At 30.0% G+C, this 23,061-nt stretch overlaps 2 protein-coding genes across 7 annotated transcripts; one reads left to right on the top strand and one right to left on the bottom strand.

Moving 5' to 3' along the window:
- The first annotated feature begins 1,637 nt into the window (after positions 1–1,637).
- Positions 1,638–19,010, top strand: tyf (twenty-four). Of its 6 annotated transcripts, none has more exons than XM_017910813.1 (10): positions 1,858–2,124; positions 5,616–5,729; positions 5,792–6,154; positions 6,323–6,577; positions 6,654–7,032; positions 7,226–7,657; positions 7,745–8,120; positions 8,257–9,941; positions 10,312–10,404; positions 18,644–19,010. In XM_017910813.1, exons 1-9 carry the CDS (start codon positions 1,858–1,860, stop codon positions 10,380–10,382), a joined length of 3,942 nt encoding a protein of 1,313 aa, XP_017766302.1. In that variant the 3' UTR covers positions 10,383–10,404; positions 18,644–19,010. The 6 variants fall into 6 exon arrangements, with proteins under 6 accessions (XP_017766306.1, XP_017766308.1, XP_017766305.1 ...); XM_017910814.1 differs by lacking the exon at positions 18,644–19,010 and adding an exon at positions 10,791–11,722; XM_017910817.1 differs by lacking the exon at positions 18,644–19,010 and having other exon boundaries at positions 1,638–2,124; positions 6,326–6,577; positions 10,312–10,781.
- Positions 19,011–21,250: 2,240 nt separating this feature from the next.
- On the bottom strand, positions 21,251–22,959 carry LOC108555239 (trafficking protein particle complex subunit 2-like protein). The gene is made up of 7 exons (XM_017910796.1): positions 22,883–22,959; positions 22,600–22,723; positions 22,023–22,066; positions 21,694–21,866; positions 21,535–21,622; positions 21,386–21,465; positions 21,251–21,302 (listed from the first exon to the last, which is right to left on the bottom strand). The coding sequence occupies exons 1-7, from the start codon at positions 22,919–22,921 to the stop codon at positions 21,251–21,253; spliced, it is 600 nt and encodes a 199-aa protein (XP_017766285.1). The 5' UTR covers positions 22,922–22,959.
- Between the last annotated feature and the right edge of the window lie 102 nt (positions 22,960–23,061).

Genomic DNA, 23,061 nt, shown 5'->3' with positions numbered 1-23,061 from the left:
GCTGGTCCGCCGTTTCTCTGCGCAAAAGCGATCGTTTATTGTGTCGCGAGAAAACTGTCGGTACAGGTTTACGTCAATTTTCCTATAACTTTTTTTTGATGGGATTAACTAAAAATAATATTTATTAAACAATAGTGACGTCGAGTGAAATATTTTAGTACTAAAACTGATTAACCGTACGGTTGGATTTCGATGTCGTGTAATGAAGTTTCGGGTGGACTACTTTTCATTTACTCAAACACAATTAAGTTTATATTTAAAATAAATCTCATTAGTGAGATTTACTGTTGACGTTTGAATCGAGTGTTTCGATAAAAGATAGTCGTGGTTTTAATGCCATTGTCGGAAAGTGTACAGACAGAAGTAACATTATGCGATCGATAATTCGCCGACAATTTTGGAATACGCTTCAATGATCCGATCACATACTTGTGACTTCGTGCGATGTTTCTAGTTGTCAGTGAAATGTTTAAAAAGTGATTTTAGTGTCTTCCAAAGCTTATGCATGGAGGAATAGTAACAAGAACAAACTATATACTTGCTGGTATGTGTACAAGCAATGCCAGAAACAGTGTCGTCGTTTTGGACAAAAACGTTTTTACATCTTCCATCTGTACACGATTGCAACAACGATATTAGTAAATTGCATTTCATATAAAAAAAAATTTGCACGCAGCATACGTGAGAAAAATGTGCATTTTAATATCGTCAGCGGCCATTTTGAATTTATGAGTACTCCGAACTACGGCGATTATCAACCTCGTTTTATAACTTTGAAATTGGATTTTCTTCAATGCCTTCAATAGAGCGAAAGACGAAAAGAATTAATATGATATGTCATCTGAAAATATTTACAATTTCTTTTTTTCCGAAATGAAATTTTAATAAGTGTTTCATAAAGCATTCCATTCATTTCATATTTCACATTGTTACACATCTGTTAGTATAGTTATGGCCTAAATCAAGTAATTCGAATATATGTTCAAATGTAATCAAAAGTTTATTTATTACGAAAAGGAAAAGAAAAAGACGAATTGGAAATTATGTATGTTTTATGCATTACTACTTATGGAAAAGCAGCAAATAATTCTAAATGAACATATCAGAAATAAAACAACGTGCAAGCGGGATAGATTTTTCTTTGTTTTTGTGTTTCTTGTCCTTATTTAAATTATAAATATATGACTTAAACACAAAATAAATATTCGTCCAACATTCATACAAAAAGCATAGTACGTATTTCAATTTATTGGAATACATAACGTACGTTACCAGTCGATAATTGTAACTGAAGCTGACAAGTAGATCTGAAATAACCTCAACAACGAAAAGTCGTTGATAACAAAGTATAAAGAAAGAATTATACTTTCAAATATATTGTACATAAAGAGAAATGTACAAGGTAATTGGAAATATATGTAAGCAATAAAAGAAAAGTTGAAAGACAACAGTTTTCTGATTGATCGACAGTCACGACACTAGATGGTGGACGGTGCCATTTTTGTCACTTTCGTAGCGCGCATGATACGCGCGTAAAATCTGAGTACATTGGAAAGACCATCAGTTGAATCTCATGATTTGAATACGAATAATTATTATTGTTTATGCGTATATTTTTTTTTAGTTTCATTGAACGAGTTGAATTTCTGATCGGTCAAACCGATTAATCTTAACCTGATGTGATATCGATATGGTGTACAATGCTTTCGTTTATATGGACGTGATGGTTTCATAGACTAAGTAGAGAAATTTAACAAAATTAAAGTGATACGACATGCGAGAATCTCAAATTGTTCTCCGTGATCAAACGGAACGGGTCGTTACACCTTAAAAACACCAAAGAAAAATGATGAAACTATGAGTACAGCGGACATAACGCTGTCAATTTCAATCAAAATGGCCCCAGGGCCAGAACATCGTCAAGAACCGGTAGCACCTGATAAAAGTGCTGAAAATAATAATCGTGAGATCTCTAATGAAAGAGCTATTGAAAATTTAGTGGTAGGTGTTGAGACTGTTAGTAACCAGAACTTGAATACAGAGTGTGCTTCAACGAACACTGACACCAATTCAGATTCGACAACTCAAAGTGTACCAACTTGTATTACCTCTGAGAATAAGCAGGTGAGTTAAGAATACAAGAAATATATATGAGGATTGAGAGATTTTTTTAGACATGTGTTAGTGAAATAGTTAATGCTATAAGATGATTACAATTATTTTTACGTGGAGAGGAATAGCATATGTATATATGAAAATTACTTTAAATTCGTTTATAGAAAACTTCAATTTCTTACAAGTATTAACTTCATGCGGTACTTAAAATGATTTATGTAATTAAAATTTCACATATGATTATTGGTATTATTTTATACATGAATTATAATAATATAAATGGAACAAAAAAATAATAATATATCCCCTGACATATTGATAATCATTGTAGTAATTCAGAATTTAAATTGATTGCTTTCCCTAAATTTGAAACTTATTATTTCTATATCATACTGATTTTCATATATTTAATTAAAATCTATTGACTATTAGAACACTATTATTTAGATCCACTTAAATATTGTTGCTTTAATTAGGCATTACATATCTATTAGTTACACAGAATTTTATAATAAACAATTATTTATAAAATATCTGTAATTCATTTGCTGTAATGCTATAAAATATTAATAATAAATTTCACTGAATATATCCTATATCTTACAGCAAGAAAATAGCATGAAAAGTGTAATAATCAAATTTACTATTGTATGACTAACTGCATAAATAATGATATTCTTCCTTAAAATGTTAAAGATATAATTTTAATTATATGATGTTATCACAAATGAATTTTTATTTACTATAAACTATATTTCATACATATTTATAATATCTACTATTGAAAGAGCAATATTAAAGATTTCATCAAACTAAATGCACTAGAAGTATACTAATTGTTTGATAAAAAGAAACAATAATTAACTAATCATACCACTAGTTTTCTATGCAATTTTATTTATAAAATGAGCTAACTTCAAAAAATAATATATTACGTATTCATACATAACTTTTAAATGCTATATTATTTTTTTTTTTTTTTTTTTTTTTTTTTTTTTTTTTTTTTTTTCTTTTCCTTTTTTTTTTGCTTGCAAGTTCATGCAACTTTTTTAAGTACATAATACGATACAGGCATGACAAAGAATAACGAATAGAAGCATGAAGGGGCCCTCACTTATTACGATCCTGGAATGGCCGTGTTCTCAGTGTAATGGCGGCGGCCATGGTGAGAAGAGCGCGCCGCGCCCGCTCGTTACAATAGCATTTAAATCGGTAGCGTATTTTTGATACTGCCGATAATATTTCTTGTGAACAGTGATAGCATATCGTCAGCTACCATTTATCGTATACTTAAATGCACAAAGTCTCTACGTAACGGTGCTATACTGCGGGACTGCAGTTCGACGGAGCAAAGACGACTGCAGCCGACCCAGGTGCCCTCTAAAAATATAAATTCCGTGCCGGCACTGCCCAGCAGATTTTTCCTTCGTCTGTAAGTCACCCCGGTATCTCGTGTCTCAATTAGCTAATCGCGACCCCCTATCGATCTCTGGACAAGCCCAAACTCATTCCTGGTGTGTGTCCTATTTTAATTTACGAGCGAAGGTAAACTCGCTATTGGCTATCCTTTTCACATTTCCAAGGACTTACGAGTATTCATTAACAGTGCTTTCTGAATCTTCAAAGATGATTGGTTTGTATTGTTCGTACACGAAACCACGTATTTTTTTCTTCTTTTGAGTCATATTACTCAACACTGCGAAACGAATGATAACTTTCTTCTTTTTTTTCTTTCCTTTTGGCGAAGAATGATAAGAGTTTATTATTAACCTAGCTATGAAAACGTATAAAGTATTTCATTGTATGTATGACGATTCACGGTCAGTAAGTTCGGAAACGTTTTGTTATCTCTATAAAAATTCAAATACTGGGAGTAATATAATCGTTCCCAATTTTTTTTTATTCGTAACTTTCATTAGAAGTTTATTACTAAATACTTTGTCTCCCGACGATATTTATGTAGTTTTCAAATGAAAAAAAATCTGCAGTAGTCAATTACTTTGTTTTTTTTATATGGATAGCCATTCTGATAAGATATTTTGCTTTGAATGAAGCTAGTCAGGTTACCGCAAGGCAATGTTCGTCAAATTACCACGAAAATAAATGACATATCATGTACCGTTTCTTACAATATTTTCTAGCTTGTTTATAGTTTATAGGTGAAAAATATCCAGTTGATAATAATATCCATGCAGTATTTTGTAAGTAAACGAAATCAAAGTCTATATAGACTTATAATTTTTGTTGCTGTTATGTAAACAGCTATGTACATTTCGTATAATAATGTTAGATATTTTTTGCATAGATTGGTTAGCATTGCAAATCTAATGATAAAAGGAAAAATAAATATGTGTCCTTATTAACAAAATATTAGAAATTTAATAATACGTTTTCTAGTTCGTGAGAAATAAGAAGGTATATGTATAAAATGTATGTGTGTGTGTGCGCGCGTGTGTGTGTGCGCGCGTGTGTGTGTGTGTGCGTGTGCGTGTTGAGGTGGGTAAGTGCGTATGCAAGCGTACGTGTATGCATATGAAGGTATGTACTATTAATCATGACATTATTATACATCATTTATACTAATATACTTTTTTCTATGTGGTCTCTATATTTCTTCATAAAATCCAATAAGTGAAACCTTAAATTCACTGCTGAATCTATCTATATCTATGCTCATTTGCCTTGTGGTCTAGTTTATACTATGGTGTTCAATATAATATATAAAAATGAAAATACTATAAAGTAAAATCTGTTTTTCATTAGATATTTATTTATTCCATTATTATTAATTGCAATAAAAAAATTATAAAGATTTTTAACTTCAAGTAACATTTTTATTGTTAATGATTAAGTATATGATGATCTATTGAAAAATGTTATAAATTTTATGTTATAACTATAGTTTATACGTTTGAGTAAAGAATAAATGATAAAATACTACGTAAAAATTATAGATAACGTAATGAAATAATTTAACCAAGTCATAGATAGCCAGAATATCCTCTATTTTCTTAGTATATCTCTGAATGTATATTCCCACTTATGGTTTACTCCTAAAGTTTGGATTGAACTCTTGGCATACTTTCCATATTTGAATTTACATTGCCAAACATGTTTCTGCACCATGTATAGGTTACAAACAAAGTGATCCCAAACATTAGATAGTTAAGGTTTTATAATGTGTGTATTTAAACTGAATTTGATATATTTGTTGGTTATTTATGTAGTTAGTTTTAAAATTAATATTACTTTTGTACTTTATAACATAATATATTCTGTGTTGTCAGTTCATTATAGCTTATATAATAGATTTTGTTCAATGAAAGTATGTGTTGGATTTACAAATGAATATTTTTTGAAAGATGCAAAGGCTTATAATTGGATTTATTAGTATTTATTTTTATTTTTTTACGGAGATTTTTTAATTTTTTCTTATAGAATTTATGTATCCATAATATGGAATAAATTTGTTAATTTTTATTTTTTGCTGTAACTTCTAGGAAGAACCAGCTACTTTGTCTACATTAAATGAAGGTGAATTACGTGCACTATTGGATGAAGCTATAACTTATAAGTGTCCCAAAGACCGTGAAGGAAAATCAAGTCTTTTTAAAGTAAGTATATTGAGATTTTTATTTTTTCTATTCTAATAATAATTTAATAATATCTATTTTAGGAATTACTTCAAGAAGCAGAAGCTGATGAAACTGAGGAAGGTCGTAGAATAATAACTAATTCACGTTGCTTACCTGGGTCAAATCGTAGAAGGCATAAAAGAGACTCTGTGTCTGAGAGGTTGACACATGGAGGTTCATTGCAAAATTTAGCTCAACCTATTGCTTCAGAGTTTGATAGTAGTTTTGCTTATTTGACATCTGGATCTAGCCATACATACGGTGGAAATAGAAGAAAGAATAAAAAATACACTGGACCCAGTGTATCTGCAAGACAAAGGGAAGGTGGTTCATTACCCTCGAATGTTAATGCATCACACAGTCTTGCTTCGTTGGCTAATTTAGATTTATTATTTGATAAGAAGGTATGTATGTTGGAAATCATTAATACAATTTTTTGTAGATTTAAGTAGATTAATTGTTTTATATTTATTCATTAATTTTATTTAAAATAATTATTTATATTTGTATAAAATAATATAACGAGTAGAATTATAATATGTAATTAAATCTATTTTTCTTCCTATTTTAAGAAGGGTTTCTGTGAAGAAAGAACGACATATGACTGGACCAATAAAGAAAAATCTAAATCGTTAGACAAACCATCATACAGTAGTACAAAAAAAGACGAAAAAGATACGAAAAAAGATTTGTGTAAAACTGAAATTGAAGTACGTGAGAAGAGAGATAGCAAAGGCAAATACGGGACAAATGAAATGCTTGAATCGGATAATCCACCACCGGAATATAAGTCAGATTACATGGTAATTGATTTAGGTGATACTGAGGTAAATTCGTACATTATTGATATATTCATTGTTTTCTTTATGGACGTTTATTTTTTGTTTGTGCTAATTATTTTAGGTGGGTACTATTAGTGAAAGGAATGTGGGATCCACTATAAGTGGGGTTCAGAGACCTCACTCCTTAGACACAGAAGATGATGAAGGAATTGAAATGAAAATTATTGAACCACGTAGATCGCAATATAAATCACGCACCACTTTTGATATAGGTCAAACTCCTGTGGATACTACTATAGATTTTTCGTTCCGTGAATATTATGGGAAACAAGATAAAACAAAAATATCTGTTAATGGAACCCTTTCTTTTCAAACTTTTAATAGTGTGAAATGTGGTATTGGTGGAACTGCAAATAGTTCTAGTACTAGTCAGGGTAAAGTAATTCCGAATTTGTGCTCCATGATGTCTGCATCTCTACAAACACAAAACATTACAATGGGTAGGTGATATATCAAAATTATTGAATATTAATTACTATGAAGTTATCGTGATAATTAATAATCAGGCTACATAATTAAATATCTATACTTAATAATTGATCTAAATTAATTATGTTCCGTTTTACTTTATAATTACGATGTTTATTATAGCTTTTAATTTATAACAAATAAAAATATGAAAATTTTGCACAGAAGGCTCTAAGTATACAGCGCATACTACCGGATCTGGAGAAAAGAAGTCCTTGGATGAGAATGGAAATCCAGTACGAAACTATAATAATGGAGAACGAAAAAAATCGAAGAAAAAGCAAGAACCTAATGTTATTGTATATAGTGCGGAAAACGTTGAAGGACATCGTGATGAAGATATCGACAGTTTAATTAATTTTATTGAAAATAAAGAATCTAAAAGTAAAAAAGGAAAACCAGGTAATCCAGTAAGAGTAAAAACTAGTTCAGGTGCAAAGCCAAGAAGCAGGGAAAAAGATACTAAAAGGGAACAGTTACCTGCCAAATTACAGAAGTCTAATTCTCTTGAAGAGATATCTAAGACTAAGCTCGAAGACCTCACGACGGAAAAAAGCATTAGTTCTAGTGGTGCCAGTAGTATATCAAGTCAACATGGTAAGTGATTGATTACAGTAGCTTATTATTTAAGTAACATTGGAACATAGCAAAAGTTCACGAAGTTTGCTTATATCGTTCGAGTAGGCACGATCAATGTTGCTTTACGCCGTGCAAAACAGAAAAGCACAGGGGACACAGCTATCGATAGTCGTGGTGATAGACGATCTTGGGGAACGGAAGAAGGTCAGTCTATATATTGCAATGATACTGGAGATGATTATGCTAGTCGTCGAAACTCCAATAAAAAAATCAATCCAGAGTCTGAACATGAAACAGAATTCCTGGTAGTTACGAAAAAGAAGAAAAGTAAAAAACAGAGACGAAGCTCTAGCGGGAGTAGAGCACAAAATTTAACAACGTCCGGATCTTATCTCCAAAATTCCAGAGGATTCTCTAATGAATATAGAACGCCACTTTCTCCTGAACTTAGAAGAAAATCAGCAAGCAGTATGCCACCGAGGTAATTAATACAACTTTCTTCAAATTTCTTTTATATAAATAACTTTCGAAAGCAGTATCCACAGAAGAAATTTTATTATTTCATATAATTCGAATAATCTGTACCATTAAATAAAATAAAATAAAATTATTTGCAGTGATAAATCAGACAGCAGTGATTCTGACTCTGTCCATTCTTTACCTGTTACATCAAACACGTCCAAACATAATCTATCAAAAATAGCTACCTCATCGGGTGGAACTCCGCAAGCAAGTTACGCGGACATAGCTCGTATGGCAACTATTAATATGACTCATAATTCGGTGTTAAATATGTCTACGATAGTTCCGAATATATTAAACACGTCTTCATGGCCTAGTGTGCCACCTAAGACACCGTCGGAACCAGATAAAATTCCTCAAGATTATTATCCTAGTCTAGATGAATTGCAACATTCAGATAGGAAAACAAGGCAACATAATTTCACCCATTCAAACCATATTCTGAATCTAAGTTTTGAAAAACCACCTTCACCAACTTTAACGAAAATAAAAAATTCAACGGAAAGGAAAAAGGCAGAAGCTCAAGAAGAAGCTATTAATAAAAATATTCAGGTTATCAAATATGTACAGGATATTGAAAAAATGCACCAAAACTTAACGCAGCAAGAACAGAAACCTGCAAATTTAAATAATCATAGCACAACATCAAATGAGGTTCCAGTAACGAATACAGTACTATCAAAGCTTAGTAATGTAGTAACAAATTGTAATCCCGATTCTGATAACAACAATTCTAATTGCAACAATGTTAATAATAAAGATATGGTTGTAAGTGCAAGGTGTAACAATCCACGGATACGTCGAGGAGGTTACACTCAAAACATTCAAAATGTACAAAATCAAGTATCGCACGAAGATCAACATTTCAAAAAAGGTGGATATACGTTTCACGATGAAAACACAAAAAAATCACAAAATATTGAAAATTCCAATATGTATTGCGAAAATAAAAATAGTCCAAGTTCAAATGATGAAGTTGAATTACATAAAGTTAATATTGCAAATAATCCAAAGTCAATGCAAGAGGTGCAAAATATTGATTCAGATGCTAGCAAATTAACAAAAACCGAGAAACCAACAAAAACCACAAAAGAACAAAATGTTAATGTTAAGCATGAAACAGTAAAATCGGGTAGTACATATTCCGTGAATTCAAAACAAGAACAATCGGAAGATCCAGATTCTAAGAAAATGAAACAGCAAAGTTCCACTTTGGAAAAAGACCAGACACAAAAAGGAGGGTCACAAATATCTAATAAGCAAAAAACTTCAAGACCTGCAGTTATATTATTAGACGAAACATCAGATATTACTAAGAACAGTGAGTTGCCAACGGAACTTAGGTTTGGGTTTGAAATTAATGAACAGCTTTTATTGTCGGAAGATTCAACGACCGAAGAGACCAGTGCTAGTTCTGTGTTTCCTTCTGTAGTACCACCACTCATAAACAAACCACCTTCAAATTTCGATAGATATCCTCCAATATTTGACAAACACATGAGATGTGATAAATTTACACCTAATTTTATACAACCTGCGAACACGCACGTAACACAACCTCTACATCCGGTTATGGTACAGCGATTACCATGCATGGCTTATCCTCCAAGATTTCCACCTCCTACATGTCTACAACCACCACCTACACCTCCACCAGGAATAATGGAAAAGTATCACCATCAACCAAAAGAAGATTTTTCTATGCTTTATGTGGCTCCTGAAGAAGACGTTAATATACAAACGTACAATCATGATAAGATCGTCTCATTCGTTGGCTCAGGTAAATCAGTTTTATTTTATGATCTTATATCATGTAACTTTTTAAGAAAATACCGAGTAGTGTTGTATAGTAGTTAAAGTTTACAAAATCCTATTAGATTTTATTAGTTAATCTCTGAAATATTATTGTTAACCGTTTGCGTTCTGAAAACAATTGTAATAATCTATAGCTAAAGTTCACTAGCTTGATTTTGTTTAAAGTAATTAGTATGTTACAGTTAGTGCTACTTTTCAACATAAAACAAGGAAAATGCGCGCTAAATATTCAAACGATTAATTATAGTTTTTGAGGATAACTATTGTTTCTTCTCTAATTATAGTTTGTAATAATTTGAATTCAATTAATTTTCTAATTCTATTTGTTAATGTAGCATGGGACGCTGTTATGAGAGAAATGCCAGTAACTACAGGTGGTCGTATACAGTTCTACAGTGGTCAGTGAAATGGGCACTAAGAAATATGGGGTAAATAATACAATAATGTTTTTGTACTGCAAAATTACCTCTATTGCAAGTTATACGTTATAAAACTGTAAACAGCCAGAAGAGTCTGCTAACTAATGCAAGACCAAATATATATCTAAATACAAGCAAACCGATCGAATCTGTATCAAACAAGTTATAGTAACTTTCAGCTTCGATCACCAATAAAAGCTGTACTAATTCTTGAGTCAAATCATCAGTGATAATTCTGTAAAGCCAACCGGCGCAAATGTGCCTCTAAGCTAATGTACATAATAGTCAATCACCAGAAAAGACATGGCTTATAAATTATGTATGTTCTGATTGTACATACATTAAGAAGTTACAAAATACCTTTGAAAAGGTAGTAACACGATACTTTGTTTCAGTATTGACATCTGATATGATATTCGACTGAAAATTAAAAATTCGTGATGCGTAAAACATATTTCGTTCCTTCAAAATATAAACGTCAAATTTCCTTGTAAAAAATGTGAAAATTCGTATAGTTATAAAATGCCTCGTATAAGTTTCGGAAGAAGGAGAAAGAAACAAAATGTCTTTCGGATCAGTCACGAAAGTGTTACAATTTTGAAAGAAAAATACAAAAACTATTTAAGAAGTTTAAAAATTGAAATGAGATCACCACGAAGCAGATTTTTCAGAAACTGCATGTGCTGTGACAGTGGTTTATGCTGATGCCTTTGAGAAATAATACATCTTAGACCATTGTAATAAAGTTTAAAGATAGTTGAAAGAAGCCTGTTATGTTAACTATACCAAATTGAGATCGTCCGTCGGAAATATTGCAAGACTATTAACAGTTATCTTGAATAGTTGATAGCAGAGATGATCTTAAAACAACACTTTAAAAACAGGGATTGTTGCAGCCATCAGTGAGTCTTCAAAGAAAACTTTAGAAAGATTAAACATGGGAATAGTGGTTGCTAGATTACATGTACTTTATTTAAGACAAGCACTAAAGAAAAGTAAAGAAAGCTATAAAGATGTGTGAAGTGTAATGAAAATGGTGAATGTAAGTGTGTCATTGAACACGTGTAACATATAAAAAAAAAAAAAATAGTGTGATTGACTTATAACTTTATGGAGTGGTTACTTCTTCCAGCCGCGACAGATAATAGTTTAAGAAATTTGAAAAGAGGAAAAAAGAAAGAATCGTAAAAAACTGATTTTTTTGCAAATGTTGCGCTCAAGGACATAAACTGGATAGAAACAGTGAGAAAAGTGCGAATGTGTCGAAACAAAAAAAAAAAAAAGAAAAAAACAAAAAAAAAACAACAAAAACGCTAAATTTTTACACAGACTCGCTTATTTAATGAATAATTAATTATTAATTATTGGTAATGATAATTATAATAAAGTACTTGCTTGTGATCATAAAGTATGATGGTGTGAATGAGTGTAGTGCATGTAGATACTCTACTAGCTGATGTCCAGTTTAGTTTTGAATATTTGTGTTTTGAATTCTTTTGGAATTTTTCATGGAATTGTGTTATCCTCTGAATATGGTAAAAAAGAAAGTAATTAATACATTTTGTGGTTATCGATCTACAGTAAGAAAAAAAAGCTTATACGAGTAGTTAATCAAAAAAAAAAAAAGAAAAAAAATGTGGGACAGAAAACTGGATTTCATATTATTTCTTTCGCTATTTTATTCGTTGTATAGGAAGCCTACCTCCAACATATTTTGCTTTTCGGTCAGTGAACGAAATAATAAAACATAATTTTCAAATTCGTATGCAAAATATAACGTATTTGAAACCAAAAAACATAAGTAAAAGATAAAATGTGTAGAAACTTATCATCACCTTTGAAGATAACGATAAAAGAAATGGATTATCACATATAAATTTCATATGAAAGAATGAAAGTGTATTTGTCTATTTAGATTATTATTATTATTATTAATAATTATTAATATTAATATTATTATTATTATTATTACTATTATTATTAATCAGAAGTTAATCGTTATTAACAAATTAAGATTGGCGATTTTTTTCGTTGTTTTTCTTCTTTCAAAATTACACAATGAAAACTGAAAATCAGAACTATATCGATGTTTTCCGTTTTGTTTAAAAATATAACAGTACAGCTGGGGGTACAGCTTTCAGATGAGTAATAAATTAAAATATTTAACGCGTATGAAAATCACTAATATATGTTAGAATATACCTTGAAGGAAACATTATTCCGTTCCTTAACTGAATTTTCAATAACTTGACATTGCAAATGTAATTGCCGTTTAAGTTTGTATTATCATCGTACGTTCAATATTTTTCTTTTCTTTTTCTCTCGTTTTTTTCCTTTTGTTTTATTTTTATTTTTTTTTTTTATTTCTTCTTTTTTTTATTTTTTTTTTTAAATCTTTTTTCTTTTTAATACTGCATTATACAAATGTTAAAGTATAAGATACCACTATTAGATGAAGTATTAAAATTTACTTTTACAATTAATTTTATATCGATCATTTTATACAGACTTTTATAACATAAAATGCATAAAATTAGATAATCTTCTTTTCCTCCGCAAAAAGGTGGGAATGACAGTAATTGGTCATTTCTAAAAATCTCTATGTACAATTGTGTCTATGACTATTTTATTTTTAATCACAAGACCTTGTTATATTACATCACACTACGATAAGAAGCGATTATTTTATCTTTACGTTGAGTGAATGATGTTTCTTCAAGGTATTTCGCTATGACATACAAGAAACTATTCAAAAGTCAGGTGCTCCATCGCCTTAAAGTTAGTAGAGTGCAGTATCAGCTTGTGCCATTGACCGGTTCAAATGGCCATGACTGCTAAGATTCACAGATATTAGCACAGAAGTACTTGAAAAGAAATAGGACCATAAATTGTGTATCGTAGCAAATTGGCAGCTATGCCGTAAAACGATGTTACGTTCAAAATACACGATTTAACTAATTCTGTTATAATAAATGACAAGAAAGAAGGAAAAGATGTATAAATATCAACGTGCAAGGCGATAATGTATTATATTATATTCTTTGTTGAATTTGTAAGTACCAAATCAATAGTAATCGACGAAATCGGAAACGTGCATGATTCTTTTTTTGTTTTCATCTAAGTGTTGTAAACGTTAATGAGAAAAAAAAAAAAACACGCGCTTATTTTGTTCAATAACAGGCTAATTGCATTTATCTATGAACTGATAGCCTGTACTGTAACATAAAGATGTATATGTTTTTCCTGCAAAAGGGCACAAAAATCCTAATCGGACGTAATGGAGTTCCAGAATCAAGCGCATTACTCTTGCACATCTCGTTCTCAGCCTGTATTATATCGATGATATAGATTTGGTTGAATTGTTGAAACGTCGTAAAGATGTAAATTAATTTAACGAAAAAAAAAAAAAGGAAAAAAAAGAAAAACAAAAAAGAAACAGAAATAGTTGATGTTATTTCCCGTCTTGAATTGTTATGTTCTTGAATGCATGTGTACCAGTTTATTCTCGTGAATTCGTGCATGACAGAAATTTTCCGATGATTTCACTGTAAATTTGGTTGCTTCATAAGTTTCAACGAATACCGTCTATGTAATTCGCCAGAACTGTTTTGAATACCGAAACAACTGTGTGTGTCTAGGAGTTACGTGATTATACCGTGATCGTGACGAATAGTTAAAACATTTCTGGAAATACGTCATAATATGAAGGTGACCGATTTTCTTTGCCCCGATGTTGGATTTGTAAATGGGTTTCCAATTATAAAGCTTTCCAGAAATATTTATATATTCGTGGATTACTGCACGAGATAAAACTTAATTATCAGCGCAGGCGTGTTGATAGTGTTCAAAAACGTAAAAAAAGAGGGGTTGGGGGGAATAAAGGTTAATAATGATTGTGAGAAAGAGAGAGAGAGCGCGCGCGCGAGAGAGAGAGAGAGAGAGAGGGAGAGAAAGAAAGATGAGAGAAAGAGAAGGTATCCGACGATCTCAGTGTTAGCCTTGTATCACTGTACAATTTGTTATTCAATGTAAAACAGTTTTTCTGTACTGTATATAAGTATATTAATAACTATTATCAATTATTATTAACATTTACGATGAAGCTATTCGATTAACTATTAATTGTACTTGCTGATTATCGATAATAATTATACGGAGGAAGCAAAAGCTATTGCGAGTGCTTATGCGTGTATAAAAAGAACAAAAAGTAAAAAAAGAATATTTTGCGTGTATGGTAAAGGCTGTGCTACCCAGCTGAAAGAAACAAAAGAAAGAAAACAATGAACAGTGTTGAGAGAGTATGTTGTTGCCAACGTTTAGTATGTTGCCAAAGTTTTCCCCTTTTAATGGGTATAATAACGCAGTATAAAGTAATATTCGAGTTCCTTTATTTTCTTTTTAATACTTTCCTTTTCGCGCGATGGAATTGGCCGGATGTCAATTAAGAAGTACTCGTTAAGAAAATTCAAGAACCATATAAAATGCAATGTATAATGAGTCTTTAAATCGATAAGTTTATTTAATGTATATTTTTCTTTTCCTTTTTCTTTTTCCTTTTCCTTTTCATTAGCGTTGTATCGTATTATCTGCCATTTGCTTAGCAATTAATCTAATTAGGACGTAGACGAGCATTGTGATATACGCATAAATAATCGAGTAATCGTTTTCCCTTTGTTGTCAGCTAAAAAGCCAAAATAAAAGAGAGACAAAAATGTAAGAAAAACATTTTCGAATATTACTTGCATACTGTACTTCGCCGGTGGTACGTATTCAGATGATAAATCGTTTATCGATATAACGAAAGTGAAACGAACTGAAAATAGCGAATAACAAGATGTACCTGCGAACAAAGAAACATAAAAAGAAGAAAGAAATTGTCAGAACTACAGGCTTGTAATCGTTAAGCGATGGAATTAAGCAGAAAAGTGAAGTCGAAAGAAAACACCGATTTATTCTCAGGATGCGTAAACACAGCGGCCATTGCTTACTATTTTGTTACTAACGATGCTGAGAACCTCAGATTCATGCAAAGCTGTCATGAACCATGGATGTAAAGAGTCATTGCCATGGGGTATAAAAGAAGAAAATATGCAGTGGGAGTGACAGAGAAACGAGGAAGAGAATGTGAGAGAAAGTGTGTATGCGTGAGAGAGACAGAGAGAGAGAGAGAGAGAATGGCAAAATTGAGAAAGTGAGTGAGAAAAAGAGAGAGAAAGAGAGAGAGATATCGATGATTCTTCTACAAGTGAGAGAGATGAAAAATAATATTGTCCTCAGATAATTATTCACGCCGAGAAAAATAACGAGGAAAACGCGTATAGTGTCGCCATTTGGCCTTTATGCTGTTCTGTCTGCGATTTCATACAAGCTTTGCGTACGATACTGTGATATAATAAGTCGCTCTATTTCTTCGTGTTTTTTTTTTCTTCCTTAGTTGCGTGCGTGTAGACACACACAAAAGAAAGAAATACACATACAAGTCGTAAAATTTCAATGAGAAAATTTCAATGAGATATCCTTCAGTATACATATATATGCATATATGTTGTATGGAAAAAAAGAAAAAGAAAAAAAAAAACAAAACTACTCGAAATGCGAAAAGTAACCAACAATCGTCTCCTGCGTTTAATTTGTACACGATTAAAGCGCTAGTAACGCGGGGTGCGTTCGCTCGCAACCGCAGAGGCCCAATGTATCGAATAAAAGAGAAGAAAAAAAGAAAAAGAAAAAAAAAAAAACAAGCAAAAAAGGCAAAAAGAAATGAGAATTAAGAAAAATCAAAAAGACGCATATAGGTTTCAGCAGGTGTGCACCGAGAGGACACGAAAATACACGTTCAGATTTAACAAAAAGAATCATGGGATAAGAAAAAGAAGCAATAGTTTTTGACCGTATCTTTCATATCTCTTGCATGTTGTCCATTTTTTCATAATTGTCGATCTTATTATGCCTGTCTGTTTTACTTCTGCAATAACTCTTCTTGTTTCTCGCACAGCTTTCTTCCCCTTTTTTCTATTTTTTCTTTTAATCCGACACGATCGTCGCGTAGACTCACATTTTTCTGGTATACTTGGAATACGAATTCGGTAATTATCGAAGGGGTGTCAAAGGTGAAAATGAAAGTATATCGTTGGAGAAAATAGTCAAATGAAGTATCGAGAAGATACCGTGTGTACAGGATATTGAGAAATGTTCAGTTATGGCTAGAATAGGTGCATTCTACACTATCGGATCGGTGGAGATTTGTTGAAGAATGTTATCGGAAAATTGATCTTCGCGTGCATACGAGTCGCGTTGGAAAATTAGTTGAATTGTCCTTAGGTAGCGGCACTTCGGGTTAGAAGCTGTCTGAACATTTCGAAATGTACACTACTGACGTTCCTATATTGTATTATCGTAACACTATCATGCGTGTTTGGTTAAAAAAATTCAGGAGATAGTTTCCTCGTCTGACTGTTGCGGTTAGGCGTTTAACGTAGAGAGAAACAGGGCAGGAAGGAAAAAGAAAGGAAGGAGAAGCAAAGCAATCTTAAGCAATCTTAAGCAATCATAAATGTGCAACATTCCTTGGTATAGTTTTAAAAGGAAGAATCGTCTCCGTTTCGTCGATTTAAAGGGAAAAGAAGAAAGCGGGAAAAATGAGTACAAATTTATTTTCGAGTTTGTTTCCCTTGCAAAACTAATAAAGAATCATAAAGAGATCATTTTATTGCTAGCCATTTATGTATTCTGCCAATTTTTATGTATGTATATATGTATGTATGCGACAAATAGAATTTTTCTTAGATAGGAAGCGTTATTGAGGAGACGCAGAATAGAAAAGTGAAAAAAGGTGCAAATGGTGATGCGACAAGATGCGAATAAGATGCAACAAGAAATTACGTTTATGCTAATAAGATGCACGTTGCCATTTCTGATTATGATGATTATTATTATTATTATTATTATTATTTTTATTTTTATTTCCATCTTTATTTCAACGTTAGACAGTTTTTCTTTCTTTCTTTTCTGTACGATGTTCTTTTTCCCCATTTGTTCTCTTTAATTTCTAAGTATACATACATACACGTGTTTACATATTTATTTATACATCTTTCGTTGTATATTGGCATGTCGTCTCTCTATTTTTCTAATTTTCATCGATCGAGTTATTATTGATTTGTCTTCCTTTACAGGGACATTATTCTCTTTCCTTTTTTTTTCTTTTTTTTTTTCTTCTTTTTTTAAATGTCACGTCTTCAAACGTGCACTATTTATCTCGATCTCACCGTGCGCTTTTCAAATTCACTGTGGTACACATAGTTTCGTTATTATTATTAATTATTATTATTATTATTATTATTATTATTATTATTATGTTATTTTTGTTTCTCGAATGTAATAAACTAATTGCGTTTTTACATTGGTTGCACCCAACATGCACTGAATGCAACTTCTTCGGTTCGATGAGCCGTCTAAATGCTGTTACATTGTTATATATTATATTTAAAGGGAAAGCGGAAAGAATGGTGATTGAAAATTTGTATTGATTGCACTGAGTACAAATTTTCTTTGCCTTCGTTACGTGAATTTTCAGCTATCCTATGTAAAAGTTCACTGGTAAATTTTGTTGTCCGTCATTGAAATGTTATATATATATGTACATATACATAAATCTACACACAGATAGACACATGTACACATACATACATACATATATATAATACTAGTATATTAGTGTTTAGAAAAACATTTGTATCATTTGTACGAAAAACAACCATCGTTATCATCGCCATCATCATCGTCATCGTCATCGTCATCACCATCACCGTCGTCATCGTCGTCGACATCACTGTCATCGTAATCATAATTATATCCATCGCCATTATGATCATCATCACTAATGCTATCATCAGCAACAACAGCGTCATCACTACTATCATCATCGTCATCATCATCATCATCATTATTGTCAACGTCATCATAATTATTATCACGATTGTTATAATTGTTTTTATTATTTCTTTTTTTACTGCTACTACTACTACAGGTTACTATTATTATTACTATTTTTACTTTTATTATCATTATTGTTGTTATTATCATCAGCATCGTCGCCTTCATCTTCATCATCATCATCATCATCATCATCATTATTATTACTGCTACTGCTACTACTATTACCATTATTATTATTATTATTATCATTATCATTATCATCATTATTATTATTATTATTACGAAAAAATTTGTTGATAATTTTTTCAAGTTTTCGTGCGCACGTCATCAGGACTTCAAAATAATTGGAAATCTTCCCTCTCAGACGGTATACTTGGATTTTATTTCGTTGTCATCCCGAGAGTCAAAGAACGCCGAAGGATCTATTGGATCATCTTGAAACAGAACTATTTTTCTAGTGGCTACACACGTAGCAATACGGACTTTGCGGGTTGAGCATTATTGATTTTATAAAACGCGACAGAGTAAACGGAATCATCATGTTTCCTAACAAAATTATATATCGGTTATATAAATCGAGCAATATATCAGTGTTGCTTCTTTGTTTTTGTAAAATAGCGACAATAAAGGATATCATTACAATAAAAAGCAAATGCAGCCGGACAAACGCGATAGCAGGGCTATAAAAGAAGAAGAAGGAATAAAAAGAAATAGGAACATTGTTTCGAAGATCACGGTCACGAATTCGATTAAGTCAATCGTTCTTTTCCGTGTTTATCTTATTGATAATGAATGTAAAACAAAAGCGTGTTGCGAAGCTTGAAGGAAAATATATAGGATCGCTTGCAAAGTTTTTAGATGAACGAACTTTTTTGAGAAAAAGCGGAATATGATCTCGTTGTGATGCAGTATTGAACAAATTTATAACTGACTTTTATTATTAAAAATGATATTTAGAAAAGTTATATGAATTTGGAGATAGAGCTATAAATAAAGTAATTGAATTTTTACATTGCGTGAAATATAATTTGTGTTAAGGAAAAAGAAATTTTATGTCTAAAAACTTTTTACAGCGTTTACTGTGAGCACGAGTTTCGAGGACACGAACGAATGTAGTTGTTAAAATAATTTTCTGCCATGCTTTCAATTATCTGATGTGAATGTTATTTGATTGCTTGGCATTAAATGATATCACTTGCGCTACAAATTGTTGAAAAGATCACTCGTTTCTTTTATTGGTCCCATATCATATTAGCGTTTTATCTAACAAATTTAATTTTTAAATCTTGGTATTGATATGAATAATATTTTTTTGCCTTGTTCTTTCAATGAATCAAAAATTTTTATTTCAGTCAGTTTAATTGTGAAACACAATTATTGAATTATTCAAAATTAGTTAAAACACTTTCAACTTTTTAGTTAACACACGTAATTTTAATTGAATTCTGTTTTAGATTAACATAAAATTTTCTTTAATTAATAATAATAGAGTCTAATGACGTATTCATTAACTACTAATTAAGTCACATAAATTTTAAAGTTTGTTAAACAAACACTCTTGAAAAGTCAGTTGACCATGTGTACATATGTATATATAGCATTCGTTTGAATCCTTCCTCAATATCAATAAGAAATGTATTTTGTGCTGGGAAAGAAGGAAGAACAGTTATAATGAATATTTCTAGAAATTCTTTGGATTCAACATTTAGTCGTGCGTGAATACCTTTTGTAAATTAGGAAGAAAAGAAAAAATACAATGCGAGTAATAAGAGTAATCATTCAACGTAATCATAACAAAAATGCAATTTAATTTCAGTTTTAAAAATGAAAATTAATAAAGTATTTTTAAATATCAAAGTGACGTATTTTCTAAATCATTGATAAATCATAAAATTTACACATAAAGTTATTATAATAAATAAAAAGTGAGAAAGTACCTGTTAGTAAATAATAGCATTATATTATTGTTTAGGTGAGTATTATCAGTGATATAAATAATAATGAAACTATTATATCCTCAAATATATCAAATGATATTTAAATACTAAGTAAAAAAATTTAAAAGAAAACAAACAATTTACGAAGAAATGATTCATTGAATTTTAGTTCTAAGGAAACTAATGAAAATATAATGTACAATAATTTAAATACAAAAAGTTGAAATACATTTTCACATACAAATTTAAAAATGAAACATAAAAACAATTCCATGTAATCTCACAGTTATATTAATTTAATAGGAAATAAAGATAATCCTTCAAATTCAGAATGTGTAGAATTTAATGACTCAAGCAGGTTCTCTTCTAATCCAGAAATTGATAGTGTAGAATTAAGTACTGTGAACTACAATGCATACAATAAATCGAATAATGCAATTAATAGTACAATAAATTAAAAAATTTTTTAAAAGTACATAAAGAATATTAACCACTATTTACTCAATATTTAGATTTTAAATATTGAAGAAAAGATAGTATAAAAAAACTACATATTAAAATTATACCTTACTATCAAAAATAATATTAATTTGTTATTAATATTTTATTTTTTTCATTAGGAAATACAAAGCTATCACCAATAATGCATAAATTAAGACCTAAAATACCCTACATATTTATAACTCCAGCTACCCCAAATTAAATTATTTATCCCTGAGCTTAATTAGTTCTAAGAATAACAAGTAAATTCTAAAAATACATTTAATACTATTATATAATATATTATATACTATATTTAAATGATGAAAATAAAGATATTGTTTTAAATTCTTTTAAACAGACTAACTAAATAAACTGATAAACTCTGAAACAAATTATCATTAATTTGTAAAGATAAATATATTAGCAATTAATTTTACTTAATTTAATGATACCTGTTTGAAATATATTAACAATTTATTAAATTCAATTATAATTTCTTAGAAAGGTGACATAATACCCATTATTTCCATTATAGCTAGATCAAAAGACCTGGAAAAATATATACTTAACATTTTATAATATTAAAATTATATTTATACATTAGTATCATATTATTAATTGATTAAACTTACTTGGAATTAAGTTGATCACCTGGAATGTAAAATGGATTACATACAGTATTAGAATAAGCAGCATGTAATTTCTTAAACATCTGTAACAGAATATAAATTTTATCATATCAAATATAACCTTAATGTTGAATAATTTATGAAAGAGTTACCATTTTTACATCATTATCTCTTAAAGATATGTTTGATGAATGTAATACAATAATAAATTTGATTTTTGTGTTTGTTGCATAACCATATCTGAAATTGAAAAATTAAATATTATCTGAAGAATATCATTCATTTGAAGGTACAAGATATGTTATATGTACATTTTATATTCTTCAGTGGCATACAATAAACCCAAGTACAAGTCGCGTATATCAATAGCAGTCTTATTTCCAACATTTAATTTCTCTTCTATAATATCTATTGATGTGTGTACTTTACAATGAAATTGCAGTGCTGATGATTCATCTACACATCTAATATATTTTGGAGAATTCTGCAAATAAGTTATGAACATATTGTTAATGCTGCGAAAGTTTAATATATTTTATTATTTAATGATACTGACAATAATTTATTATTTATTGTTACTTTACTTTTACTCAATTTTTATGATGTCTATAACCTCAAAAACGGAGAAATATGTACTTACGTCTTTTCCAATTACAGCTACACAAACTGCCATATTTATTAATTGTATAAATTTACAACATTATAATTTGTAACAAAATATTTAATAGATAAGAATGAAAATTTTAACTTTTCGACAAAATTACTGTAAATTAAAATAATGTTTAGACTTCACATCATACAGGTTATACTGTCATTTCTGACAACCATAATAACAGGGTGACCAAACCATTTTAATACATAGTGTAATGGTACAAATACTTATTTATTTATAAAATCAATAATTATACAAATATATTATAATACATTGGATCGCTTTACAATAATAAATTTATAGATTTGATAAAAATATTGATTTCGTGTCTATGAACAAGATATACGAATTATTTTCAATTTTCTAGAATAGAAATTACAAAATCAATTGAAAAATAGTTTTTTAAAGAATTAAAACACAATAAACCTTTAACCCGTGAAAGGTTTGAATTAATGAATTTGATGTACTAGTTTTTCACATCATGGATTTTCATAATATCTTTTCTTTAATGTTCTATACTTGCGTAACATATATAAAGTTTCCAGTTCTTTGACAACAAAATTACCATGTGCTAACATTTTTTCAATTTTTTCGGGATCATGTTCCCCTTTATTTTTTTCAAAAACTTTCCTTAGGTTTTTTTTAAAAAAATCATAACCTCTTGGATAGTCGCGACCCATATATAACAGCTAAAAACATTAACAATAAGATTTGTAACTATCATAAAAGAATAAATAAATAATATCTATTTTTTGATTATGAGTTATATGTTACATAATTATTACTTTACTTTAAAGCAATAATTTTAGTTTCTTAATAAATTAAAATAAAATTGAAATATTTCATACCGTTTTGTATAACTGGATAACTTTAGTACGTTGAGACATCGATTAAAACAATATTAATATTAATCAGTCAATTTTTTATTTTTTACGTATATATATTAATATAAAAATAAAGTTAATATTTCAGATGTAAAAATTATATTAACACATACGAAATATTTTGTTGCCAACATAATATTATC

The sequence above is a fragment of the Eufriesea mexicana genome, unplaced genomic scaffold, assembly GCF_001483705.2.
Source record: "Eufriesea mexicana isolate 0111107269 unplaced genomic scaffold, ASM148370v2 scaffold167, whole genome shotgun sequence".
In the NCBI taxonomy this organism is placed as follows: domain Eukaryota; kingdom Metazoa; phylum Arthropoda; class Insecta; order Hymenoptera; family Apidae; genus Eufriesea; species Eufriesea mexicana.
Note: the sequence above shows the minus strand (reverse complement) of the source record. Positions and strands in the feature narration are given on the sequence as shown.